General features: G+C 37.9%; 1 protein-coding gene across 6 annotated transcripts in view; it reads left to right on the forward strand.

Moving 5' to 3' along the window:
- The window catches only part of CDC42SE2 (CDC42 small effector 2), a 113,859-nt gene that overhangs the window by 66,998 nt on the left and 28,784 nt on the right, over window positions 1–18,077 (forward strand). For all 6 annotated transcript variants that reach the window (XM_028103434.2, XM_028103435.2, XM_028103438.2 and 3 more), the window contains one exon: window positions 9,716–10,064. In XM_028103434.2, the coding sequence (XP_027959235.1) occupies window positions 10,011–10,064 (54 nt within the window). In that variant the 5' untranslated portion in view covers window positions 9,716–10,010. The remainder of the gene's footprint in view (window positions 1–9,715; window positions 10,065–18,077) is intronic.

An 18,077-nucleotide genomic window follows, 5' to 3' on the forward strand; every position in this document is an offset into this window, starting at 1 on the left:
TTTTAAATAATTAATAACCAGTAGGTGAAGTTAGAATTACTTAAAGTATATACTGAATATCCTTTTATTGTTGATCTTATTGTATGACATAGACATACAAATAATACATTTAAATTTGCTTTTGTGGAAAATATGTCATTGCTATCAAAGGGATTAATTTAATTGGCATAAGTAAGCTTTGTTTTTCTTTACCTTATTACTGGTCCTCCTTCATTTTCCCTGTTAAATATAAGTGATAATAAATAGACTCATGCATTTCTGTGTGTGTGCTACTCCATCTAAGAAGGGAGATTGACTAGAAATACTTTTGTCCACCTGCCTGGGTAAGCATCAAGGAAGTTTATCTCTGCTCAGTTCTCTGGGTGGAGAGAAAAATGATGATGTAGTAATGATGATGATGATGGTAACACAGTAAAAACAATACAATTTATTTGTTTATTTAAACTCATTTGCCACCCTCTGTACTTAGCAACTTAACTTTACTTATCTAACCCTCACATAAACCTTTGAGGTAGATAAAATTGTAAACTCCATTTTATAGAACAGAAAACTGAGACACACACACAGGTTAAGTATCTTGCCCAAGATCAGACAGCTAGTAGGTGGAGGAATCCAGGATTTGAACTTAAGCTCTCTAGGGCACTTGGGTGGCTTAGTTGGTTAAGCGTCTGCCTTCGGCTCAGGTCATGATCCCAGGGTCCTGGGATAGAGTCCCATGTCGGGCTCCCTGCTTTGCAGGGAGTCTGCTTCTCCCTCTGCAGCTCCCCCACTCGTTCTCTCAATCTCTCTCGCAAACAAATAAATAAAATCTTTAAAAAAAAATGAACTTAAGCTGTCTAGTTTCAGAGTCTTAAGTTTCAACACTATATCATATTATCTTTCCAAGCTTGCACTTCCACAGAAATGTGCAGTATGAATGTGTGGCATCCATGTGGTATGAGAATTGTGAGTGAAGGAATTAAAACTTGATTTTGTGAACTTCACATTGTGGGTATCTAAGTATTAGGAAATGCAACTGCTTTGTAGGGATTCTTCCTCAACCAAGGAGTACTAGACTTTCACAGGAAAAACAACCTCCCAGTGAAGATGAGCTCATAATGTAATTACAAGGAAGTGGTCCAACATGAGGGAGAGTTAGCAGACAACACAAGAAGGCTAATTAGAAGACTAGGATTGATTTAACAGAATAATCAGAAAAACACTATAAGGGGGTGCCTGGGTGGCTCAGATGGTTGAGCGTCTGCCTTCGGCTCAGGTCATGATCCCCGGGTCCTGGGATCGAGTCCCGCGTTGGGCTCCCTGCTCCTTGGGAGCCTGCTTCTCCCTCTGCCTCTCTCTCTCTCTCTCTCTGTCTTTCATGAATAAATAAATAAAATCTTTAAAAAAAAAAAAGAAAAACACTATAAAATGAGTTTAGTTAAAGTGTCCAAGTTTAAAAGATTAAGAGATTGAAGCAAGTGAATTTGCAAAAGAACCACATAGAATTTGTTAAAATGGAAAATTTGATTATTTAATTAAAAGTCAATAATTGGGGAAAATATTAATAGTGAAAATTAAATAGCAGTTGAGAAACAGTTGAAAGAACCCAAATAGAAATGTATCTAAAGCTAGGGATTCTATGAAATTGGAGTCAAATGGAAAGACAATCTTTAAAGTATCCATAGAGAAAAAAACAAAAGTGTACGTTCAGAGGACCAAAAATCAGATTAACAGTGAACTTCTCATCAGCAACAGTAGAGGTCAGAATAATATCTGCAGAGGACTGAAGGAAAAACACTGTTAACCAAGAATTTCATACTTAGCTGTTAAGCTCTCATGCAAGAATAAGGGCACAATATAGAAATCATGTTAACAGTGTATCTAAATAAAGGTTAGTTGGGAGATTTCTGTTTTGGCAATTCTTGTTAAGCTCTCATGCAAGAATAAGGGCACAGTATAGAAATAACAGTGTATCTGAATAAAAGGTTAGATGAGAGATTTCTGTTTTGGCAATTCTTTTATAAGTAAATTGTTTCAAAAATTGAAATTAAAAAACCCTCACTGTTTTAGAGAAACAACTAGAAGCTTACCACTTGCAGGTAATCATTAACAGCATGTATTATTGAAAAAACTCTTAAAAGTATGTACTTTATGAAGATGGAAATTCATCTTTAAAGGAAGGATTGAAAAGGAACAGTGGTTATCAAAGAAATTGGTAAATGTCGATAACCATTGATTATCATCATCATTCTGTACTTCCATGTGCCAAGTCTAAGTATTTTGTCTAATTCACACAGCCCTATGGTATAGGTACTTAACATTTTTCCGACCTCAGGGACACCACATTCTCCTTTTTGAAGGAGCTCATTCAGTCCCTGGCACACTGAGTGAAAAGGGACAAAACCAAGTTATGTCTCTGTGAAATTTGAGAATTCTGAGTAAGAGAAAATCTTTAAGCCTTTGAGAGAAGGGAAAATTTTTCACCTAGAAAGCAAATTAGAATGACACCAGCCTTCTTAGCAGCAACTCTGGAAGGTAGAAGGTCATGAAACAGTGCCTCTAAAATCCTGAGGGAAAAGATCTTTAACTTGTTACTCTGTACTCAATCAAATGTCAAATGCAGGGATTTAAAACATTTTCCTTCCTATGTACCCTTTCTTCAGAAGCTACTGGACTTGGAAGGTATAAGTAAATCAACTATTTTCACATGGAAAAAGCTACTGGAGTATGTGATTTTGCAAAATAAGCTGAGGAGGATGAAGAAAAAAATATGTAATGATTAGAAATCAGAAAGGAACTGAGGGAACATGCCTAGAGAGCAGCTAGTTAGAATTGAAGCAGGAGGGCGCCTGGGTGGCTCAGTTGGTTAAGCGACTGCCTTCGGCTCAGGTCATGATCCCGGAGTCCTGGGATCGAGTCCCACATCAGGCTCCTGGCTCAGCGGGGAGCCTGCTTCTCCCTCTGACCTTCTCCCCTCTCATGCTGTTTCTCTCTCTCTCTCTCTCTCTCTCTCTCTCTCTCTCTCTCTCTCTCAAATAAATAAAATCTTTAAAAAAAAAAAAAGCAGGAGGCCAGGTGTTGTGAAGAAACAAAACAAAACCAAAAAAAAATTTTTTTTTTTAATCAGTATGTCTACACATATGGTTAGGTATTTGGAAATTACAGGTCTTTTGCAGCTCTAATTAAAATATTTTACAGTTCTGATATAGGTACATAGAAAAACTACGCAAATAAAAAAGCTCAGCACTTATTAACCTCAGGGAAAAGAAAAGATGATTCAAGAAGGGATAGCTGATTCTAATACGTTACTTATTTCAGTAGTAGCAATTATAATAACAGAAACATTGAATATTGATTCAATGAAAAATTATAATCTAGTGGTAATGGTGATGGTGACGGAGTTTGAAGATAGGAGGTGATGTAAAAAAAACCTATCAATGTATTTTAACAGAAAGTCAGTTTAAATTATTTACAAATCGACAATTTAAGAAGTAGCATAAGCATCTTATTTATAATTATAAGTACCAGAAGGAAACATGTTGGTAAGTTAGAAATTACTACAACCAACAGATGAAGAGGGATAGGTTAGAGACTTATCTTTTTTTTTTTTTGAGATTTGCCATTTTTGATAACTTTTTATTACTTGAATTTTAAAAATCTATGTGCTTGTATTATTTTGAATAACAGTAAAGATTTGTTTAGATGTAAGAAAGCATTGTGCAAGTATGGTTTTATTCAGAGAACTGCCAGTAGTAGGATAGAATTCAAATGTGTGTTCCTTGGTAAACAGTGTGTGGTGGTACCACCCACCAAGAAAGTTAACATAAAACCAGATATGGGGGAAAGGGCAATGAATTCTATGTTTCAAATACCAGGTTTCAGGTAAGTAGGAGACTAAATGAGATGTTCATTTGTAGATGTATATAAATGTCTGCCTGAACTCAGGAGAAAAGTTCAGAGTGATAATAGATATTTCAGTCCATCACCTAATACATTGAGAGGCTATGTATCACATAATTGTTACTTCTAATTTGGCCGCTAAAGAAGTATTTAAGGAGAGGGAATAATACAATGGAAATGGGAAAAAGGAAAAAGGGGGAGAGAGAAAACGAAAAGCAAAAGGAAGAAAAGTAGCAGGAAAGGAAAAGGAGAAAGATTATTAAGGAGAGGGAAGGAAGGCATGACAGTCATTCTCATACAAGAGGGAGAAGAAATACGGGGAGTAGAGCTTGAGAGAGTGGTGTTCATGAACATTGCTTTCCTCTATGTTGTTATTGCAAACTCTTGCACATTTGAGCCAAAAGAAAAAAAAAGAACTCTCTTATATCCCCAAACATAATGTATGTTAAATACTTGAGTTTTAATTAAGAGGGGAAAAAGAAGATGTGAGGGGGGAAAAGCCTGAGTAGACTGTGAAGATGTTACCTAACGAATAAAATATCAGTGATTAATGTTCTGGGTGGCTCAATTGGTTAAGCATCTGCCTTTGGCCAAGGTCATGATCCTGGGGTCTTGGGATTGAGCCCCACGTCACCAGGGAGTCTGCTAGTCCCTCTCCCTATGCCTCTCCCTCCACTCGTGCATGCACTCTCTCTCAAATAAATAAAATCTTAAAAAAAAAAAACTGGTGAAGAAAACACATGTAAAGCCTGTACACTGAAAACTACAAATTATTGGGTATGTCATGTTAATGAATTAGAATACTCAATATTGTTCAAATGTAATTATCCATTATGTAGTTGTTAGTATAAATGCAATCCCAATCAGAAGTGCGGGAGGCTTTTTTGTAGAAACTGACACAAACTGAATCTAAATGTATATGGAAATGTGAAGAACCTAGACAGTCCACAAAAAGCATAACTTATAAAAGATAAAATCGATAAACCAGACTATCAAAAAACAAACTATTTGAAAGATTTTTTTTTAAAGATTTCATTTATTAGAGAGCACGCATGAGCAGGGGGAGGGGCAGAGGAAGAAGCAGACTCACATCTGAGCAGGGAGCCCATGTGGGGCTCCATCCAGGACTCTGAGATCATGACCTGGGCTGAAGGCAGATGCCTAACCCACTGAGCTACCCAGGTGCCCCAAAAGATGTTGTTTAAAAAAAGAATGCCTAGGAAAAGATATTCCCAGTACTTATTTTGAACAATGGACTTGATCTAGAATATGTAAAGAGCACAGTTGAATAAGACAACTAAATTAAAAAGTGAGCAAAAGATCTCAACATATGTAACCAAAGAAGATAGATGAATTGCCAAACAAACTAAAGAAAAGACTATCATTAGTTATCATCAAAGTGCAAATTAAAACCTCAGCAAGATACTACTTCATACCCACTAGAATGACCAACACTGAAAAGACTGACAGTTGTAGAACAACGGGAACTCTCCTACATTGCTGGCACAAGTGCAGAATGGTAAAACGGATTTGGAAAACGGGTGAACAGTTTCTTACAAAGTTAAAATTAAACCTAGAGTAAGATCCAGCATTTCTATTTCTCAATTACTCTGGAGAGATGAAAAGCTATCTAAGTGCAGAATGTAAGGAGAGGAAGCTGATGGTGGAGAGTACTACTACAATTTTTTTTAACTCATGCCAGTCTCTCTGAAAGCCAGGAGACTGAGCTTTTAATTCAAGGAGACTGCCAGTCACAAAATGGCCAGATAATTCACTTTAAGCTTTTCTAAAATTTTGTCTTGTGAACCTGTGCATTTGTGAAATACCGTCTGGTGCTGTAGACCAGTCTGACCCCTTATATATGTGTGGAATGTGCTGAGCTGTGTTTAAAGCCAAATTTAGATGTTGATGTTGTTGCAAAGTGACACTCCTTTTATTGTCTTAAGATTTTAAAAGTATAAGGTTTTCAAAATGGAAATGTTTTAAGCAACTGTCAGCTCAAGAAATTAAAGTAACTATAGTTTATATATTACTAGTGAAATTGTTTTGTGATGAATTTAATACTTCTCTCCAGGTGTTCATATATAAATGTTTTAAGTATGCACTTTTGAAAAATAATTGTGACAGGAAGTTTGTTTAGAAAAGGAAGAAGATGGAAATGTATTTGCATGACATTCCAAGGCGTGTTTGAGACATTTTTAGATTCATATATTTACTTAACAAATATAGAGCTGTGGAGTTGCAAACACCTGCTTGGTTTGAAAGTGCATTTCACGATTATCTAGGTGGAAATAACTTAAGCTGTATATCCTGTCTTATTTCCAAAAATGAGGCAAAAATTATTGCACTTTTAAAAATCATTCTTCAACTAAACACGAGGGAGGAGGAAGTCTTGTGAATGTCATTTTCCAAGGTACATGTGAGTGTGAAATTGTATATTTTAAAATTCACAAATTAATGAATAGCTTTACTCTAAATGGGAAGGAGGTCTGAATTTGGAACAAGGAAAGGTGATAAAGTATTATGGATTGTATATTAGGAAGCTTTTTATTAATTTTAAGTATTAAACAGAAAGAACACAAGTTAAAAAAAGAAGAAACGGGTAGCTGGGTCGCTCAGTTGGTCAGGTGTCTGCCGTTGGCTAAGGTCATGATCTTAGGGTCCTGGGATCGAGTCCCACATCAGGCTCTGCACAGTGGGGAGTCTGCTTCTCACTGTCACTCTCCCTCTGTGCTCATCCTCTCTCTCTCTCAAATAAATAAAATAAAAAAAAACTACACCTCCCAATCCAAAATTAATATTTGAAGATGGTTTCTGGAAAACAATTTCCAAATAAAAAAGAAATTTGCCTGACTTTATATGTAGATAAGAAAATAGAATAAATTGGGCGCCTGGGTGGCTCAGTTGATTAAGTGTCTGCCTTCGGCTCAGGTCATGATCCTGGAGTCCTAGGATCAGGTCCCACATCGGGCTCCCTGCTCAGCAGGGAGTCTGCTTCTCCCTCTGACCCTCCCCCCTCTCATGCTTTCTCGCTCTCATTCTCTCTCTAAATAAATAAATAAAATCTTAAAAAAAAGAAAATAGAATAAATTAAACCATAGATTTTTTCAACATCAAATTTCCAAATCCAATAGATTTGAAGTTTTTCCATGTCTGTGTTGCAACAGTGATGAGCATAAAGAATTTTCAGTTTTAAACAAAGGTATATTTGTTTTCATAGATAGAATTGGTTAAAAGAGACTTCATTTCACAATGACATCTTTTTTTCCATTAAGAAATTTTTTTTATTTGTAATGAAGTATAGTTGACATAGTAGTTTCTGGCTTGCAGCATAGTGATTTGGCAATTATATACATTATGAAATGCTCATCAGGAGAGAAGTGTAGTTACAGTGTGTTACCACACAAAGTTATTACTGTATTATTGACTGTATTCCCTATGTTGTGTCTTTTTCATCTTAATGACTTACTTATTTTACAACTGGCACAATGACTTCTTAATGCCTGAGGTCTTTGGTCAGGGTGGAATTAAACTTCCTAAATGCAACACTAAATAATGTTCTAAATAATGTTCCTGTTATTGTGAATTTAACCCTTTCCTCTTAGATTCTTCCTGAGAAGGAAGTAAGAGCTTCTGAACCTTCACAGTATTTATCTAGTTCACTGGACAAAGTCAGTACAACACTGCAACTTCTTTGTTTTGGAAGTTTGGGTGAGATGAGGAATGTTCATCCCTGCTTGAAAATAAATCTTCCAGGTTCTGAATTTTAACTATGGCAAGAATGTAAATTTTCTTCCTTCTGATCTTCCTCCTTGAACATAGGCTTAAATCTTAACCTGTCCTTTTTCCTGTAGTATGTTAGGGGACTTGTCCCGTGGAATCAGTAGAATCAGAGTCCCACGTTTGTGACATTAAACGTATATGCATTTATCTTTACTGAAGATTTTCATCCACAAATATAAAGATGACTGTAATTCGTGTCTTACCAGGTTTCCAGTCATGGCTTTGGAGAACACAAAAGGGAGGAATGTTATTTCACTTAATGTTCAGGGTGTGTGATCTTGTAATGTAGCTGTCTTTTACTGATTTATAGTTGGGATAGCTTATAAATGCTATATCTTTTTCAGAGATTGATAAATATGTGGTATGTTTGATTACTTGGGACAAAAATGTTAATACACTCTGAGTAATCTCATTAATGCATCTTTGGTCTTTTCATTTCTGGGCTGGCTCTTTTCTTCACTGTATCTGCCACCCTACCATGTCTTTTCTGGGAAATATTTCCTACATTTGTTGACTCTGCTTCTTTCCCTTCACTCACTTCTCAACTCTCTCTAATCTGATTTCTGCCTGCACTACTTCAGTGAAACAGATGTAACCGGGACCACCAAGTATTTCTGCCCATTCTGATGGACAGTTCTCTGTCTTGGCTATCTCATCAGCAGTTAAAACCGTTACCAACTTCGTCTTTGAAACAGGCCCCAGTGACACCACAGTAACTGGTTTTCCTCCTCTCTCTCTCTCTCTGTGGTAATAGACAAATATTCTTGGTAGACTTTTCTTCCTCTACCCATAGTTAAATGATCCTATTAGAGTTCTCTATTAGACCCTCTTGGCTTTTCATGATGCAGCTTTCCTTAGAAATTAGGATTCAGGAGCACTTGGATGGCTCAGTTGGTTGAGTGTCGGTGAGCTTGGGTTTCTCTTTCTCCCTCTCCCCTCTCGCCTGCTTTCTCTCTCTCTCTAAAATAAATAAATCTTAAAAAGAAAAAAGAATTTAGGATTCATGGCTTCATTAATGATCTGCTGGTAATTCCAGGTCTTTTCCTTGGCTTCAGAACTGCACATCCAGAGGTCTAATGGACATCTTTACTTGATGGTTGTACTAGGCTGCAGGTGATAGAAATCCACTTCAGTGTGGCTTCAGGCTAAAAAGAGAAACACAGCCTCACAAAAACCAAAGCTCAGGTGCATAGGTCAAACTGGTCTTAGGGATGAGTGGAAGCAGAGATTCATGTCCTCTAGACTTCCTCCTCTCTCTTGTCTGTGCTTGTCAGCATTATTATCTCAGAACAGTTATCTACATGAAGTTTGGAATTTACTTGGCAAAGGCCTTTCTTAAAGTCAACAGCTTGGCAGCCACGAAGAAAGGATAGGTTCGCTCTTTGCCCAGCTCCACATAGAAAATAGCCTGACATGGATTCTGAATGACTCAGTTGGTTAGCTACCGGTGAGAGATAAAAAACTATTTTTACTGACACTGATTCTGGTGATGGTGGTGGCAGGAATCTAATGTCTTAATTCACAAAATGAAGCCAAAATTAGACCCTGTCCATCTTTCATGTTCAATTTCAACTTCATTGGAGAAGCTGCTAGTTTTATTGATGGTTATTGATGAGTTACAGCTGCTTAATTGTCTAAGAAGAGTTGATTGCTCTACCAGTTACTTCCTGGGTTGTCTTTGAGAATAGAGGTTCAGGTGAGGAAACCTGTATGAAAATGATCAGTATTTCTTCTTGGAATTTCAGACTTTTGTATGGCTATCATACTGTTCTAGTTAGTGATTTAAAAAAAAATAAACTTATTAGAATAATTCAGAGTTTTTTAGTCATAAAGTAGGATACTCTATGAAGGCAGGGATTTCTTATTTCACTGCCATATTCCTGATACCTGACAAAGTGTTCAGAAAATTCTGTTGAATATCAGTGTATTAAAATTTTAATTTTTTTTAATGCTTTTTGGGGAAATAATTTTAATTTTGTCACAGATTTAAAAAAATAAAAGCATCCAAGGCTAAGTAAAATAACTTGTTTTCTTCTATTTTTCTTCCTTTTAGACTACCTGTTAGACGCCCTGAGTCAAGACAACAATTTTTATACCTTCCTGGTGGTTGAGAAACGAGTATCTGTAGAACGAGAAGCAAAGAAAGGAAAACAGATTGACTTTCTTCATTAAATCGACTGTATAAGATACTTGACTTTCAGGAACAAAAATACAGAGAAGTAATAAAATTATTATTTTTTTTTTGGCATCATTGGACATTCAGCATATCAGAGGAGCTTGCTTTTGAAGCTTCCCGAGCTAAGATTTGAAAACTTCACTGGTGCTCATTTATACCGTGGACTATAAGCATGAGTGAATTCTGGTTGTGTTTCAACTGCTGTATTGCAGAACAGCCTCAGCCTGTAAGTATGAAGTAATATGTGTACGGATTGGGTGGGGTGCTTGTTAAACACACCGCTGGTTCTCAAGCTGGGAGTCAGGACCCTAGCAGATCTCAGGAGTGTCAGAAAGGAGTTCATGGAACTCTGAACATCCGGTTAAAAAAAAAAAAAAACTTTTTTGAGTAAATACTGAGTGTCAAGAACTGTGCCTGGCTGAGGAGGTTGTCTCCTCTACCAAGTAGATGGCTTCTAGAGGAACAGTGAGGGGTTGACACCCTGACTTGAGGTAAAACAGTGGAGTCAGCCTTGAAAGTCAGTGGGTAGAAGATGTGGCAGCCAGACTGCTCACATCCTTCTTGACTTACCACTTTTTTTTCCTCTCAGCAAGCATCTGAGGTAGATACCATTTCCCTTATTGTTCAGCTGGAATAGATAGAGTTTTTGCTCCAAGTTCTATAGGTAGTAATCGGTCTTAGGTAACATTTGGTGCGTGCCCTACCTTTGTGCTTCTAACTGGTGCACTCACATTGTTGCCTCTTCCCAAATCTTGTCCTCCAAGTCAATTTTTTGTTCATCTTTTAAGATGCCCAGATCAAATGTCACTTCTGTATAATCGTCAGCTTTTTCCTGACTTAGCCATTACCTCATGTGTATTCCCACTGGCTCATTACTTTATTTTTCTATTATAGCCTAGAACTTCTTTATGGTAAATAACTTCTACAGTCTCTCCACCACATTTTTAGTTCTTTAGGGGCTCTGACCAGATTTACTTTGTATTTTCAGGATCAAATCTATTATCTTGGAGCATGCAGCTTTACGTGCCAGTTGGTTAGCTGGCTGGCTGGCTGGCCCAATGAGTGAATTTATATTGTTTCATTTACATTTGTAAGAACATAAATGGAAGATTGAGGTGTAATCTTGAAGTCTTCTCGGATCTTTTTTGAGCCTTTTCCTGGGCATGTGCAGTCACTTTGTAATTTTCCTCAAGTATGCAGTGTTTTTTTGAAAGTACTAGTCTTTCATGTTTGGCTCCCAGAAGGGGAAAAAGTGAAAAATGAAGAGTACTGGAGGGAGAGGAGAAAGGATGCTGGCTTTTAAATCCCCTACAAGTGACCGAACTAGAGGGGGAAGTGCAAAGACTGCCCACCTCTTTGCTCCTTGATGATGAGAAGCACAGATAATTGAAGGAGGGGTTCATTTTTGCCCATCCTGGCTCCACAAGATGTGTGTAAGCTGCTCTAGGAAACAGCTAGGAGTTGGGGATGGGTAGCTGCTACGGTAGTAAGAGCTGAAATTGACTGAAATTAAATGTAGTTTATCTTCTGAGTCTTCCCCTGGAGGTTGCAAACCTTCAACAGACTCCAGAGTTCTAAAATAGTTCTATCAGACAGATTCTGCCAATGCATTTGTTGTGGTGGGATGCAGAATCCTTGTGCTACTTACTTTGCCATTTCCCCTTTTACAACTTTTATAATTTTGTTTTTTACATTTGGCCCTTTGGTCCATGAAATAGGGAAGATTGTTCTGTGTGGTGTGAGGTAGGGGTCTGTTCTTTCATGCTAATCAGCTACCTACAGTTTATTAAATAATCTTTTTATTAGTGATTTGGAATGTCACTTTTACTGTATGCCATGTTTTCCTCTATTGAAGGGTCCATTCCTGAAGTCTTTTATTTTTTTCGTGCATGTGTTTACACCGGTGCCTCCAGCATACTGTTTCAATTGCTGTAGTTACTAAGTAAATTTTTGCTATATCATAGAGGAAATCTCTTTCATAGATCTTTTTTCAACTGTATTGGTAATGTCTTGTTTTGTGAGCTGGTTTGTTCTTCCGTGGTCCCTTATCAGATTTTTCTCTTTATCTTTTTTCTTTATATGAAGTATTTCATAATGTGTATTTTTAATACTATAGTGTTTATGATTGCATTGTATATAGAGTGTAATTGAGATTTGATGTCTTCAGAATTCTGAACACTCCCTTTGAGAAACATGGCATATGTTTTCATTTATATAGTTTTTTTCATATTCTTTTAGTAAAGCTTAAAAATTTCATCATTAAAATTATGCACATTTCTTATTAGATTGGTTCTAAATATTTTAGGTTTTTTTCTTACTGTTGTGAATCAAATTCTGTTCTTCAATTACATTTCCTAATAAAATTTTATTAGTATATAGGAAATTAATATTTATCCACTAATCTTTTAACCAGACATCTTACTGAACAGTTTATATTTTCAAAATACCTTTGTATGGTGACAGGTTTTTTTTTTTTAGTCTTTTTCTGATGAGTGAATGTCTTATCCTGGTATCTTATGCATTGACTAAGATCTCCAGCATAATGTTGAATAGTGCCAGTGATGTCTGAGAAAGGGAGAAAGGAAATGGGAAAGGTTCTGATTAAAGCATAATATGAGTTTATACTTTAGTGAATGTATGTTTACCTGTACATTTAAGTTATCGTGTGTAATTTGTTATCAATGATACTACCAAGGATTAAATTTTCACCAGTTTTTAAATTAGGGAATTTTTAAATTCTATTGCCATATTGTTTTAGTATGCCTTGTAATATTTTGTTAAAAGACGTATGGTAACACTGAGTAAAGGAACTAAGGTAAACAGGCCTTTAGCATGAGGTTTTATGTTTATCTGTCTCAGTGTTGGGCCATGTTTACTGAAGCTGTAGGTGTCAGGATAAAATTTCCGCTGGTGTCCTTGTTTTTGTGCCTTGTTTTCTTTGGGTTTACTTGGAGACTTCTTAAATAAGGTCTGAGATGTCTCCTCCTTTCAGTTCTGTTCTCTTCTATAGAAGCATATTGATGTGGTGTTGATAAGGTGTGGGGGGAGAAGCATTATGTACTGTTGTGGTTAGGTTTCAGTTTTCTAGTGAGCCTAAGCCCCCGGGCTGTTACTCCCGGAAGTGCTTTTTAGTGTTTTGTTTTGAACTCCCTGGTTGAAGCAAAAACCTTAGAAGGGACTAGAATTGGGTATTTCTCTTTCTCTATATGGAAGGCTAGGCTGGCTGGCGATTGGATATTTCCCTTCCCTGGAGTTGGTTAGTTTATGGTAAAACCCCAGCCTATTAGCTCTGGTAAAAGAGTGTGTCTTGAGGGTTGGCTTTTTTTGTTTTGTTTTGTTTTTTTTAAAGATTTTATTTATTTGTTAGAGCACAAGCAGGGGGAGTGGCAGGAGAGGGAGAAGTAGGGTCCCTGCCCGGAAGGGAGCCCGAGGCGGAACTCGATCCCAGGACCATGGGATGGTGACCTGAGCTGAAGGCAGACGCTTAACTGACTGAGCCACCCAGGCACCCCAAGGGTGGCTTTGTTGAGAAGAACAGAATACCCTGCCTTACTGAAAAATGTCTGTTTTTCCTTTTTCTTTGCCAAAGCACAAGGAGGTGTTACTCTGATCTTCATTTGAGAATATGGTGGAGTTCTTGGAGGTAAAACTAAGACTGGGCCCCCCTGCGGTTTTTAACTCTCAAACTCCTATACATTCCTCTTCTACTAGTTCATCAGATACAGTTTACATTTTCCTACACTGGTCCTGGATACCTGGAAGTTTCTCATCTTGGGTTTCTGCTCCGATAAGTTGTGATTTTCTTTATCTATCTGGTTTTGGGAGCAGTGGTTCTCTCTGTGATCTCAGTTCTCTAATGGATCTGAGAAGAGTTGGTGGTTTTCAGTTAGTTCAGCTTTTTTCTTGTGTGTGGATGTTCCCATGAAACTACAAAGTCCTTATGTGCCACACCGGAAACCAGAAGTCAGTATTGTATTTTATTTTATTTTTTTTTTAAAGATCGATTGCTTTATTTTAGAGAAAGCACATGAGAGAGCACGTGCGCGCGTGTGTGTGTGTGTGTGTGTGTGTGTGTGTGTGTGTGTGTGTGTGAGAGAGAGAGAGAGAGAGAGAGAGAGAGAGAGAGAGAGCGAGCAGGGGAGGGGCAGAGGGAAAGGGAGATAGAATCCCAAGCAGACTCCCTGCTGAGCACAGAGCCCAGCACAGGGCTCCATCTCACAACCCTGAGATTATGACCTGAGCCAAAACTAAGAGTCAGATGTTCAACCAACTGAGCCACCCAGGTGCCCCAATATTGCTGCATTTTTTAAGATTGATTTTTTTCATTGCCAGTATTCATAATGTATATAATAAAGTGAGTCCTGGTGCAGTATGGGATGTAGGTATAGTCACCAATAGCTAAAATAGGAAAACATAGATTAGGAGTGTAAACAACAGGAGCAGAAGGCCTGGAATTACAAATATGAGACTTTAGAAATACATTTTCTGCTGCACAAAGGATTCACAATTGGAGTTTTTTGTATACATATGTCAGTATTGTGTTATTGTTGAATAATACATAATTGTGTGAAATACTCCATAAGAATTCAATGGGCTGTGATTTTTTTTATTCTTTTTGGCCTGCTGAGAAAAATAACACAAAACTTAACAGGGCCATGTGGTTATTATAGTACAGGAATAGCTTGCTTACTGGCATCAGAAAAACATTTTAAGGGTGCACTAATAATTTTATGTATGTTTACAGTTTACAAAAACAGATCCTTGCAGTTCTATGAGACAGTATCAGGAGTGCCTTTTTTGAAAGCTGCTTGGTCATCTCTAAAGTTTTCTGAAGTATTTACTGAAATGAAAGTGCTGCACGCCAACTCTCCCACTCGTTCTTTGCCGCCCCTGCTCTTGCACATTCCATGTATGAAGAAGAAACAACCCAATATGGGAAGAAAACAGAATGCATTTTTCTGTGTAGTGGCATAAGAATCATACTTTTTCTTCCTACTCCTTCAATTTAGCACAGCACAGTACAAAGTATAATAGAGTCCCAATTTTTTTGAGCCTTGGCAATCCAAACTTTTCAAGTTAACTGTAGTTTATAAATGCTGTAGTTGCTGTTGCTAATTATAGCTCAAGTTATAAATTTAAAAGTGGGTGGTTGCTGCCTTGCGATTTAATTTTTTTTAAAACTGAAAAGATCTGTCAGTTCTTTATAGGTTTGTAGTGATTCTTTACCTACTTATTGTTGTACATTGGAATACTGGTGGACTTTTATTAAAGTATAATTGGTATACCAAAAGCTACAAATAATTAATGTATACAATCTGATGAATTTGGACATGCTTGTGTTACCATCACCACAATCAAGGTAATAAACTTATAATGTAGCCTCAAAAACAATGAATATCAATTACATCCTTCCCCCACTTTTCATTTCATGGTATTTTGTAATGCTCTTTGTCTCTGAAATGTGTTACTTTAATTAGACACATACACACAGTCACCATATGTTCGTGCATATACTGATGCTCCAGGATTTCTACAGTGAGCTAGGTACTGATGAAATGACAGCGAGTCAAGCAGACATTGTTTCTGCCGTTATGGCTTTCACTCTAGTGGAGGAGAAACTTAGTGAATAAATAAGTGTATGTGATGTCAGGTGATGATAAGTGGTCTGTGGAAAAGAAAAGCAGGGAATGAAGATGGAGAAGGAGAAATAGGGGTGTTAAGGGTGTTCAGGGAAGGCCTCTCTGGTGAAGTGATACTTAAGCAAGGATGTAAGGGAATAAGGCACAGGATACTCAGAGGAGCACTTAGTCAGACTAGAGAGTACAGTGCAAGGGCTCTGGACGTGCAGTTTGTGTGTGAGAGAGAGGAGCATCTGAGAAAGCCGAGTGGCTGTGAGCCCCGGGGTCGGTGCTGGGAGAGAAGTTCAGAGAAGTTGCTAAGGGCCTGCTCATGGGTGGCCTTTCAGGCCATAAAAAGACTTTATGGTATCTGTTCTTTATGAAATGGGAAATCATTGAATGGTTTTGAGCAAAAAACCAAGTAGAACATATTCTTTTTCCAATGGTTTGAATGTTACTCTAAGCTCAGACTGAGAGTTAGCCCTGACTGACCAGACTGTTACTCTGGGCCGGTGAGTTTCTTCCATAATGCACACAAAGCCATTGATTCTTGATCAACCTATAGAGTGTTCTGCAGTAAGGCCTTTTATTCCCTTCGTGGCTTTTCTTTCTGCCATTTTTGTTGTTATTCTGATGTAGTTTTAACCTATAGTTTGTGTGTGATGATGATGCTGGACTGGCCACAACAAAACAGCATCGTCCTCCGTGTTTTCAAGTGTTTGAGGTTTCCTCAAGGGGAATGGTTGAGGAATTGGAAGGAGGATGGCATGCGTCACTAGATGTTTAGGAATTGAAAGAAGACCGTAGACATCCTGACAAGCATCCAAGCCATGACTGCAGCCTGAGAGGATGAACCAACAATTCTGTGGAAAGCCGCTAGAGGAAACTAGCTGAGGGCACTGTATGATGTCAGGTTATTTATATAAAGTAGAGGAGCTCAAGTGGGGTGCATCTCCATAGGTACTGTGTTCTAATGACCTCAGATGGCACATTTGTTTAGAGCCTCTCTTTTCACGAAGCATATTCCATATGCCACATACGTGGTATGAGTATGGTAAAAATGTTATCTTCGGGGTGCCTGGGTGGCTCAGACGTTAAGCGTCTGCCTTCGGCTCAGGTCATGGTCCCAGGGTCCTGGGATCAAGCCCTGCATCGGGCTCCCTGCTCATTGAGGAGCCTGCTTCTCCCTCTCCCACTCCCGCTGCTTGTGTTCCCTCTCTCACTGTGTCTCTCTCTGTCAAATAAATAAGTAAAATCTTTAAAAAAAAAAAATTATTTTCATTCCTTTTTCTGAAAACAAAAATGTACGTGCTCCTGATTTGTTTAATTTCATGTAAAATTATGTAACCACAATAATCTCAAAACACTTAATAGTTGAATTTACTTAATAAAAAGGAAATTATCCTTATCGGTTGAGAAATGAAAAATATCCCTACTTTTTAGAAAGGTATTGCAGAGGACTGGTTAAATGTTTCCATTATAAACTAAACCTAGAAATTCCTGAGACTGTTTTATGCCCTAAAACTGCCTCAGGAGTGGCCACCATGTTTCCTCATAGTCAGCTGCTTTGGGGTGTGGTGGTTTGTATTCCCTGTGTACTTAATATCCTGAGAAAAAAGCTGAATTTGTGTATATGTGCTTAAAGACAAATTAGAAAGGCTCTTTTTTTTCCTTTAAATTTTTTGTTGTTATGTTAATCACCATACATTACATCATTAGTTTTTGATGAGTGTTCCACGATTCATTATTTGCGTATAACACCCAGTGCTCCATGCAGAACGTGCCCTCTTTAATACCCATCACCAGGCTAACCCATCCCCCTACCCTCCTCCCCTCTAGAACCCTCAGTTTGTTTTTCAGAGTCCATTGTCTCTCATGGTTCGACTCCCCCTCCAATTCCCCCCCTTCATTCCTCCCCTCCTGCTATCTTCTTTTTTTTTCCTTAACATATATTGCATTATTTGTTTCAGAAGTACAGATCTGTGATTCAACAGTCTTACACAAATCGCAGCACTCACCATAGCACATACCCTCCCCAATGTCTGTCACCCAGCCACCCCATCCCTCCCACCCCCACCACTCCAGCAATGCTCAGTTTGTTTCCTGAGATTGAGAATTCCTCATATCAGTGAGGTCATATGATACATGTCTTTCTCTGATTGACTTATTTCACTGAGCATAACACCCTCCAGTTCCATCCACGTCGTTGCAAATGGCAAGATCTCATTCCTTTTGATGGCTGCATAATATTCCATTGTGTATATATACCACATCTTCTTTATCCATTCATCTGTCGATGGGCATCTTGGCTCTTTCCACAGTTTGGCTATTGTGGACATTGCTGCTATAAACATCGCGGTGCACGTACCCCTTTGGATCCCTACATTTGTAAAATTAGAAAGGCTCTTGACATGAGGGTAGAGTGGAAGGTTTTTGCCTTTAACCAATTAGGAAGCACTGGTCAGTTAGTGTCCCTAGCATTTCATGTGAGTTCAAGTTTGGGGTTGAGTGGGGGAAGGTAGTAGAAAGCCATTTAATTTCAGAGGTTACAATGCTTTTAGAAGTTTGTAAATGTTAGACAGTTTTGCTTAATGCTTTTCTTAAATTGATCTTTGTTCAGT

This window comes from Eumetopias jubatus, unplaced genomic scaffold (assembly GCF_037043125.1).
Source record: "Eumetopias jubatus isolate StellerSeaLion01/CBP00866 unplaced genomic scaffold, mEumJub1_p1.0 scaffold_5, whole genome shotgun sequence".
NCBI lineage: Eukaryota > Metazoa > Chordata > Mammalia > Carnivora > Otariidae > Eumetopias > Eumetopias jubatus.